The sequence below is a fragment of the Microtus ochrogaster genome (assembly GCF_000317375.1).
Source record: "Microtus ochrogaster isolate Prairie Vole_2 chromosome 14 unlocalized genomic scaffold, MicOch1.0 chr14_random_2, whole genome shotgun sequence".
Taxonomy (NCBI): Eukaryota; Metazoa; Chordata; class Mammalia; order Rodentia; family Cricetidae; genus Microtus; species Microtus ochrogaster.
In genome coordinates this window covers 8,127,323-8,137,432 of record NW_004949097.1, presented here as the reverse complement: position 1 = coordinate 8,137,432, position 10,110 = coordinate 8,127,323, and the positions used below count along the sequence as shown (strand labels likewise).

General features: G+C 37.8%; 1 protein-coding gene across 1 annotated transcript in view; it reads right to left on the bottom strand.

The window, feature by feature from the left end:
* Positions 1-10,110, bottom strand: part of Slco1b3 (solute carrier organic anion transporter family member 1B3) — a 69,055-nt gene that overhangs the window by 58,387 nt on the left and 558 nt on the right. The window contains exon 2 of the mRNA XM_005364558.1: positions 5,695-5,847. Coding sequence (XP_005364615.1) covers positions 5,695-5,778 — 84 coding nt within the window. The 5' untranslated portion in view covers positions 5,779-5,847. The remainder of the gene's footprint in view (positions 1-5,694; positions 5,848-10,110) is intronic.

The window sequence follows — 10,110 nt, the reverse complement described above, 5'->3', positions numbered from 1 at the left end:
GGGGGAGGGGGAGGGAAATGGGAGGCGGTGGCGGGGAGGAGGCAGAAATCCTTAATAAATAAATAAATTTTAAAAAAAAAACAAAGTTTTTAAAGAGACAGAGTGTAGACAGTTATAAATTAAAAGGAATAAAGAAAGAATAAGCCATGTAAAGATGGAATATAAAAAGAGAGTCTAAATTATGTATATTCTGTGTTTTCTTTTAATTTTTTGACTGGGAAGGAGCTAAGTAACCAACATATATACTTTAAAGGTATTTTGTCTTCAAAATTCAAGTCTATAGATGTGTTGTTTTGAAAAAGAGGTTCTACTTTTGTTTCCACAAAGGATGAGAACCTATGGGATCATTCCAGACTAATATGATTTGATGTACCAAGACCCCCAGAAAGTTTGCCATGAATACCCCCAAAATACTTTGCCCAACAAAAAGCAAGATGCAGTATGGAGAGAACTACACCCACATTCCCAAATATTGTCTATAAATGTTTGTTTACATTTAAAGGGGGATATGCTATATAGATTTGCATTGGTATGGATACTGGTTTATTAATACAAATTTAAGGTCAGTTTTGTTGTTTTATCTGTATATTTCTGCTCTTGATTAAGGTATTGTGATTAAACAGTTCACTTAAAAATATAATGTATAATTAAGAAATATTAGTTAATAGAGAGTCATCTATAATAGTCAAACATGTAGTTATGTTAGTTAGATTTTCTAGACCGACAAATATGTATTTCAGATGGATAGGTGTTCTTCAAACCTTTCAAAGAATACAGAATATTGCATTTAAAATGTTTAAGAACTTAGGACTTTTTATGACAATGAGACACATCTGTTCCTGGCAGCACCAATTACTTCAAGAGGAATATAGGCATCAAAGAGTCTCCTTATAGAGTTCACTAGCCATTTGGGCAATAAACTGCTCTTGCCTGGACTGCTTAATGGTATGGTGTGTGAACTGAACATTCAGGACCCATGGAAAAATAACTGCTGAAGTTTTCTAAAGAAGATGAGACAGTCCTTCAGGGTTCCTACTTCATAAAAGAGTTTGCTAGAGGTCTATTCTGCAGGACACAGAAGAAAGTGACAGATAAACTGCCAATATAAGCAGAGCTGTCTTTCAAATTTACTGCTTCATGGAAAAGTCTGCTGGATACTATAGGCCTGTTAAGCTGAAGGTGGATGCCTCAATGGTACAGAAGAAATTTGGATGACTATCCAGGCAGCAAGAAGTCTCTGTCAATTCTAGAGTTTTGGAATTTGTTTACAATGTACTTTCTGTTTACTTAGGTAATATTATATCCTTCTGGAATATTTAATGGAGTTGAAGAATTTATAGTTATAGTTGTCCTTAGTTATGATAAAAGATAAAGGATATTTAAATATTGTAACTGTAATTATTGCTTGATACCTGTTTTGTTATATGTAATTTTACTATGTTAAAGTTAAAACTTTCCTTTTAGTTTAAACAGAAAAGGGAAGAGGATGTGGAATTCCCTTCTCTATGCTGTGAATACCATTGGTCAATAAAGAAACTGTCTTGGACTGTTGATAGGGCAGAATTTATGTAGGCAAGGAAAACTAAAGTGAATGTTGGGAAAAAGATGGGCAGAATCCAAAGAAGTCATGGATCCTACACCAGAGACAAACATGCTGAAACTTTGCTGGTAGGCCATGACCTTGTGGTGATGCTTAAGCTATTGGCCAAACAGTATTGCAAATTATATAGTTTCTGTGTGATTATTTTGGGGCTGAGCAGCCAGGAACCAACAAGTGGTCTCCCTCCAATGAGGCTGTGCAGTTTGTTCCGTGTTTCAGGTTTTTGTAAGTAGTCTTTGGTGGTGCAGCTGTTTTTTAAACATTTCTGCTTCTAAAATAACTCCTCACCCATATTCCTGTAAATAGCCCCAATAAATATCATCAACAAAAATTGACTTTGTGGGTATCTGTACTTTGAGATGTTGACTCCCTATCTGGTGTAAGTGCACATTTGTTAGTTTCTTGCTGAGAATAGTGTCACATAATAATCAATACAGTTACTTTAGAAGATGGCTAAACTATGCCTCACAGAACTAATATTCTCAGCATAGAATTCAACCATCACATTTTGATGTTTGATCAAGGACACTAAAAATTGTATCTAAACAAAATCCTGTGCACAGATGTGAATAGCAATTTTATTGGTAATTTCTAACATGTGAAAGCAACTGTGATGTCTTCCAGTACACACAAAGCTAAAATGAGGCAGCTATAGAGTGTTGTTAATTACTACAAGCAAATGTGCTATAAACTCATAAAGATTTCTCCAAAGAACCTGAAGGCATGCTGTTAGATGACAGTAACCACTGTGATAGGTTGAATTCAATCATGTGACATTCTGTAAAGGTGTAACTGTGCAGATTGCAGGAGGATTACTGCCATGGTTGGGTAAATCATGTGGCAGAGCAAATTGAATTTTTAGATAAAAAATTATTTATGCCATTATATGTATGCTTAAATTTGCAGAAAGTTTAATTCCCTAAAGAAATGCAAATGCCAACTAGGAATTCTGAGCAATCATATTATGTCAAGATGCACGCATTTGTTTTCAAAAGAAGTACTAACCAAGTAAGGGCTGTTGAATGAGTGGAAGATTATATATGTTGCATCCTTCACACACACTGATCTAGAAATGGAATTGAGAATAAAGGAAAAAAAGGAGAATTTTACCTTTGTCTTTTTTTGGTTTGTAGTGACAATACAATAGTTTTGTAGTGTTGAGGAATGTTTATTGTAGTATAACAGTACAAGAATTTAAAGAGCAAGATGACAAGTGGCAAGCTCTCTACAACCTAGCAAAGACTAAGAGAATATTGCCATGGATCAAAACACATTGCTATGTGACTTCATTATCCACTTCACTCTTAGACATATGTACCCACTAGATCTGTGGGTTTCAATCATGAACATCGGTTGTGTACATGGGCTTGATTAAGTGTGAGAACCGGACGAGTGTTTCATGCTGAGAAGTTTGCAATGAAGGTAAAATTTCAAATACATAAAGAAAACAAAAGGAAATAGTCCAGTGACAAATCCTAAACTTTCCATAAACTCTTGCAGGTACTAACATTATATAAACCTGGTTACTTTAGTAATACGGGACAGAGTTGAGACAATGGGTTGGTATATGAGATTTCCTCAGGTCACCTTTTGTTCCTTTTGTTTTTGTGGTTTAGATGAGAATTTCCTCCATAGCCTCACATTTATTTGAATGCTTTTTCCTTGTCAGTGAAACTATTAGGGAAAGTTTAGGAGGTGTGACCTTGCTGAAGTAGGCGTGGCCCTTGCTTGAGTAGCTGTCACTAGGAGTGGGCTGTGATGTTTCAAAAATCCATGCCAGAAAGAAAAAGGCGTGTGCCACCGCCACCCGGCAAACTTGCTATTCTTTTAGAGGACCCTGGTTCGGTTCCCGGCACCCACATGGTGGCTCACAACCATCTGTAATTCTAGTCCTGGGGGAATCAATGGCCTCATCTGGCCTCTATGGCAAAAGGCACTCCAGTGATACACAGACATACATGTGAAGTACTCACACACATAAAATAAATTTAAACAAAAATTAAAAAATAATATTCATGCCAGGACCAGTCTCTCTCTCTCTCTCTCTCTCTCTCTCTCTCTCTCTCTCTCTCTCTCTCTCTCTCTCTTTTTCTCTCTCTCTCTCTCTTTCTCCTTCTCTCCTTCCCTCCCTCTCTCTCTTTCTCTCTGTGTCTCTCTCTAGCTTGTTCACTCTCTCCCCCTCCCCCCTCTCTTCCTGCTGCCTGTGAAGCTTTCAGCTACTACTGAGACAGTGCCATGCCTGTTTCTCACTTTGGTGATCATGGATTAACATTAAGACTGAAAGCAAGTTTCAAATGACTTTTTTTCTTTTATAAGAGTAGCCTTGGTGATGGCCTCTTTTCACAGCAGTAAAATAGTAACTAAGATACCAAGATAATCAACTACAGTCTTTGAGTCCTAGGATGGATAGTTTTTGGTCAACATGTCATAAGTTAGAGTTACTGAAAAGAACCTCATGTTAAAAAAAAAATGTGCTTCCATTAGATTGCTTGTCTACAAGTCTATAAGACATTTTCTTGATTGATGGTTGGCCCAAGAGTCCCAGGCCACTGGGGATTGCCGGCTGAGTAAACCAAGTAAGATCACTTTTCCAAGGTCTCTGCTTCAATTATGCCTCCAGGTTCCTGTCCTGCTAAATTCTGCTGTCTTTCCTCAGTAATAGACTGTAGCTTGAAAATGTAAGATGAAATAAACCCTTTCCTCCCCAAACTGCTTTGGTCATGGTCTTTATTACAGTAATAGAAACCTAAGCAATCAAGATATAAGGAAAGTCATTCTCTCTTGGTGCACCTAAGGCTTCTTTCTTCAGTTATAAAATGGTGACAGTAATATATAGTTGATGGAATTATAATAAAGAACAAGTCCATTAGCTGAAATAAAACATCAGATTAGCACCTGACATCCAGTAAGAGGTCAATAAATGTTAGTAACTATTACTATTGCGTTTCTGTCTTCTTTACTAGGCTGCAGGTAACATGTTTTACATAAACATCTAACTTTTGTCTCTTGGGCTCTTTTCTTGAGATTCTGTAGGAGGTATCATTTCACTATACACATGAAATAACCCACCATAACACCCCAATGATAAGCTGTCACTGTATTATGTTAACCAGTACCTTCTTAGGATTGTCTTTCTGCTTAAGCATTACTCAGATATTTCATCAGACCAGACTTTGCCAGAAGTCACTTAAAACAAATAGATTTTATGTTCTCCGGACAAAGTTAAAACGAACAGTATTTTTTTTACAACATTCTTGCAATTGATTATTAACTCTGTTGTTTGCATTCAGCTACTTAAGACCTCAAAGTCAGCTAGGTCAGGAAATTAATGTGCTGGAAAAGGCATCCGTGGTTGATGTCTCATCCTTTACAAAGTTTTAAGAGTTTGTTATGGGCTCAACATCATTTTTTTATAAGGTAGGCGATTGGAGTAACTGCTTCCCTTTCCTTCCTTGACTTCTTCACATCACACTGCTAAGGGAATCCTTTCTCCTGTGTTTAAAATTGATGATGTCATCAATTACCCATAGTTTTGTGACAAAGTCAAAGGTCAGAATTATCATGTTTTCAGATTAAAAAAATAAGACTTTATTAAGTTTTCACCTAGATCTTTGTGTCAGGTCTTTTTATTAATGCCAAATTCTGTCTCATCAGACTATGTTCTTTATTAACAGAATTTTTAAAAATACTGAGAAAATAATTCAATAGTTTAAGATTATAAAATATCTTATAGATACCAATCCTCTAAATTTTTACATTGATTCTAAGAATATTTTACATGACACACACATCTTTTATTTTATTTTAACTATGTTTATAGTTATCTCATGACCCATCAAGAGCCAGAGCAAATATCAAAATATTTCTAGCTTTCCAATATTAATAAATATGCCAACATCAAAAATATCATCAAAGGAAAACCTTACTCAAATTTAAAACACTTAGATCAAGATATAGATAATGTTGTTAAAGTTTTATACGTCAATGAAAGTTCTAACTTGAAACAATGTTCTTTCAGATGACTTGTTTCCTTTATTCTAAGTAAAAATTCCCTCTTGACTTATCTTTCTTTGAAACTCTGACACCCATCCCACCTTGAATCCATCACAGCGCCTTGTTTTCCCTGGTCTTGAAGGTTGGACCTCTGCTGTTTTGTTTAAATGACGAGTCTGTTCCATGATTGGATAGTGGATGTAATTGGACTGTCTGTAATCACTGTTGATAAATGCTTCAATTGAAATGATCACCTATCAAGAGAGAAAAGGTGGCATTTATTAAACTTGTACATGATTTTTTTTATATTTGAAATGAGCAAAAACCTTAAATAATAGAAACTAGGATTTTGATATCATTCTGCCTGTGTAGATTATACAGCCTAAGGAAAGAAAATGTACATTAAATTTGTCCTTAAATTTTTATAAAGTGCCAAATAGTGCCTTGCATAATAACAGATACTCAAAATGAACAGGAAGAAATCATACTATGACTTCTAACAAGAACGTTGCTAAGATGGCTTCACAGAGGAGTAGCACCATGGCATAAACCAGTAGAGTTTATATTTTATGAACTGTGTGTGTAAGGTATGTTCCGAGTGCATCAGAGACCCTTGCTACAGGTGACTTGTCTTGAGAAGTCATGTATTTCCCAGGAGAAAAGATGATTGAAAACACATGAGATTAAAATAGCCAGACTCCTTCCCTAGGCTTTGCCACTGTATTCAGAGGCTTCGAATAAATATATAGTGTTTTTCCTTTATTACATGGATGGTGTTCTAAGATAAGCACCATTCTGTGCTCCTTCTCCTCCTGAGCACATTAAATGTTATCTGTATAAAGGGGCTTCTTGTCCTTTTGTACAGGAATAAGAGCTGCCCTGTCCATGCTATATTTAACTAGTTCCCTGTGGACTAGCAACTGGCATGCACTTAATTACTTCATTAGAAACAATATTTATGAATTCTCATACCTGCAGAGTAAATTCCTACAAGTGTTTGGTGTCAAATATACTAGAAATTATATTTTAAGTGTTTTTTTTTAGTACCTATTCTTTTTTTTTTTTCAAGACAGGGTTTCTCTGTGCAGCCCTGGCTGTCCTGAAACTACCTCTGCAGTCCAGGGTGAGCCCGAACTCACAGTGATCTTCCTGCCTCTGTCTCCTGAGTGTGGGCATCAAAGGCATGGGCTACTACCACCCAGCTTGAGTGTCTATTCTTTTTTGTTGTGGTGGTGGTTTTTCGAGACAAGATTACTCTGTGTAGCTTTGGAGCTTGTCCTGGAACTCACTCTGTAGACCAGGCTGGCCTCAAGTTCACAAAGATCCACCTGCCTCTGCCTCTCAAGTGCTGGGATTGAAGGTATGTACTACCACCACCAAGCATGAGTGTCTATTCTTAAGAGTAAGAAAGTAAACAAGTTGCTTCCTTCAGTTCATTTATGTTAACTAATGTGTTTTTCACTAAAATTTAGAAAACATGCACTTGTTTACACATGTGTGCATGAAGGCATATTTGTGTATCTAAAATATTTATAGATAAAGAGAATAGAAACATGATTTGGTGGATGTGCCCGTTACACAGTATGTTTACTACATGCTAAGCATATGTTTGATTGTTATCTTATGCTAGTTACAATCTGCAAAATTGATTAGAGCATGGAATTAGTAAACATCTAAACACTGATCACTGATTCTAAAGGACATATCAGGGCAGATTCCTGGGCACCTTGTTTCATACAGTTTAACCAACTAACTAATAAGTAACTTTTTACACATATTTTTGTTAAAAAGTACTTTCTTGAGTATACGCTGACATCATTAACATTGAAGTAGCAGAGCATAAAAAATGTTAGGTCAAACTAGCCTGAAGGTCATTACACAATCTCTCTCTCTCTCTCTCTCTCTCTCTCTCATATATATATATATTTGGTCTCTGTCACGCACTGTCATGCACTTTTTCATGAAAGAACTCTTAACTGAACTTTGTCATATTTTAAGTCGCGAATTTGGAAACAATAAAACACCACAACACGCACAGTATCTACAAACACACTGTGAACAAGTGACACTCAAACAGTAAACTGTGGCCTCACCTCCTATGACCTCCTCCAAGAACTGACCTATGCCCTCCACTGACCACCTGATGGCCCAAGCTGTCATCATGGGGTTTATGCTGGCCACTGGCCACAAAGCACCAGTACTCTTGATTTTGAGGTCAGTATTAGGATATTTGTCAAAACACAATTTATAAATAAGGAAGAGTCAACTGGGTGAATTACCCATTAGTTTTTCTTTTTTTGTTTTCTTGTGAATGAGTGTGTGCATGGTCATCTTTGTGAAAGTGCATGTGTTTTCCTATGAGTGTATGTATGCATGTAAAGGCATGCTCAAATATCTGCAGATGTGTGTGTGTGTGTGTGTGCAGGCACATGCATGCATGCGCATGTGTGCATGTGAAGATCAGAGAACAGCCTCAGCTGTTTTGTGTTTGTTTGTTCTTTTCATTTTTTTTTTTTGGCAGGAACTCTGACCAGCCTGGAACTCAATAAGCAAAGTAGGCTAGCTGGCCAGCAAGCCCAGGGACCTACCTGTCTCTACCATGAAGTACTGGGATCATGGGAACATACCACTACATCCAGATTTGTTTTAATGCAGGTTCTGTGGAATTAATTAATGTCCTGTGCTTGCAGGCCTAGCACTTTACCAGTTGAGCTAGCTCTCTACTGCCCATATATTTTGAGATTTATTTCTATCAAGTTATTTATGTACCACATGGTTATTACTGAACTTGGTGGTGTATGCCTGTAATCCCAACAGCAATGAGGCAGAGGAGTAGGCTTAACAATTCAAGGCCAGCTTGGACAAAATATAAACCCATGCAGACCACAGAAAATCATGCCTATGTACAAATAACTGAATTCCAGTCATTTCATTTTCTTTACATGTTCCAGCCAACTTAGTGCCTGCTTCTGTTCAGCTCCTGGGTGGCATGGCAGGAGCAGAAAATCAGTCATGTGTTGTGTTGAGGTTGTAAGAAATCCTTCAGTAAGTTTCCCAGCATTTCACCAGGCATGTCTCTGTTTAGGAAACAGCTTTTTCAAGGTAATCTCATGTTGGCGTGGTTTGTAAAGTTTGTCTTGCTTGGCTTCACACCCAATGTTTCACATACATTCTCAAACCTCTAAAGGCAACCATCTGAACCCTCCCATCCAAGTTCATCCTACAGTGACTGAATGAAATTCTTTTTTTCCATCCTTGCCTGCCTCACTGTGCACAGTCCATCTGGCCTTAGAATCTTCCAGAGATCCCTAGACCATGCAAAACATAATTTATAGTTCCCACTTTCTGTCCTCACAAACTAAGCCTAGCTATTGTGTGAAGTTTTATTTTCAATCCACTCACAAAGCTCTCCACATGTGGCGCCACCATTTCAAGAAGATTGGGCTCCACCCTTTGGAAGATTCTTCCTCACCCAAAATCTTCCTCATTTATAGATTGTGTATCTTCCCCAATCTTCTCCTTCCAATATTCCCATTATCTCTTCGAAAACAATAGCTGCAGTTCTGATATTCCAGGGATGTGCGCACTAATTGAGCATTACCTTCTGTATTCTCCCTCTTTTCTCAGACAAACTAATTCAGCATACTTCTAGATATTGGGGGTAAATACTTGCAACACAAACAGTGGAAATATAAACCTTTGGTCTCAGTTTCTCATAAACACTAAGCTGTAAACTGATTTATAATTAAAGTGGAGGTGAGATGGTCAGTCTGGCTTGAATCATATGACATCAGTTTTCTGTACCTTGGAATTTGAAGGCTGATTTGAGGGTGTGGAATGTGCTTAATCTGAATGTGTTGTTTCTTGGTTCTAAATGACTAAGAAGAGTATTTCCAACGAAGAAAGTTTACAGATAACCACAGACATCTGAATGTACCTTGCCAGTCTTCCCTGAGGAGAGCACAGTCTTCCCTGATAGATGGGGGAATGGGGGAAGCAGGGTCGGAATTACCTGGCCTCTGCTGATGTGTGTCTGTATTTTACTGTTCATGGGCGACAGGAATGCAACACGGACAAGAGCCCATCTGCCCAAGGAACCGAGGAGAAGGAAAATGGGAGTGCCTACACCTTTCCTGGGATCCCGAGGATCCCCGTGCTCTATTGAGAGTAACAATTTTCTCATCATCTTTGCAAAATGAGGGCGGAAAGTGACATACTGGGAGCTCTCCATTGTGCTAGGAGCTAAACTAGCCAGAAATTGCAAATCTTTAAGTTGGAGATAAAGGCACCAGGAAAATCTCACATTCCTTTTTCCCAAGTCACACAGCAGAAGAACCACACACTCATCTGGCAGCAGAGACTGAAGCAGCTCAGAGACTCTGCCTATTCCTGGCGACCATATAGCTCTGCACCCTCCTTTTCCCAGATCAAAGAAAGTTAAGAATGGAAAGAGAGAGCGGGGGAGGAAAGGAGAGGAAAGGGAAGGGAAGGGAAGGGAAGGGAAGGGAAGGGAAGGG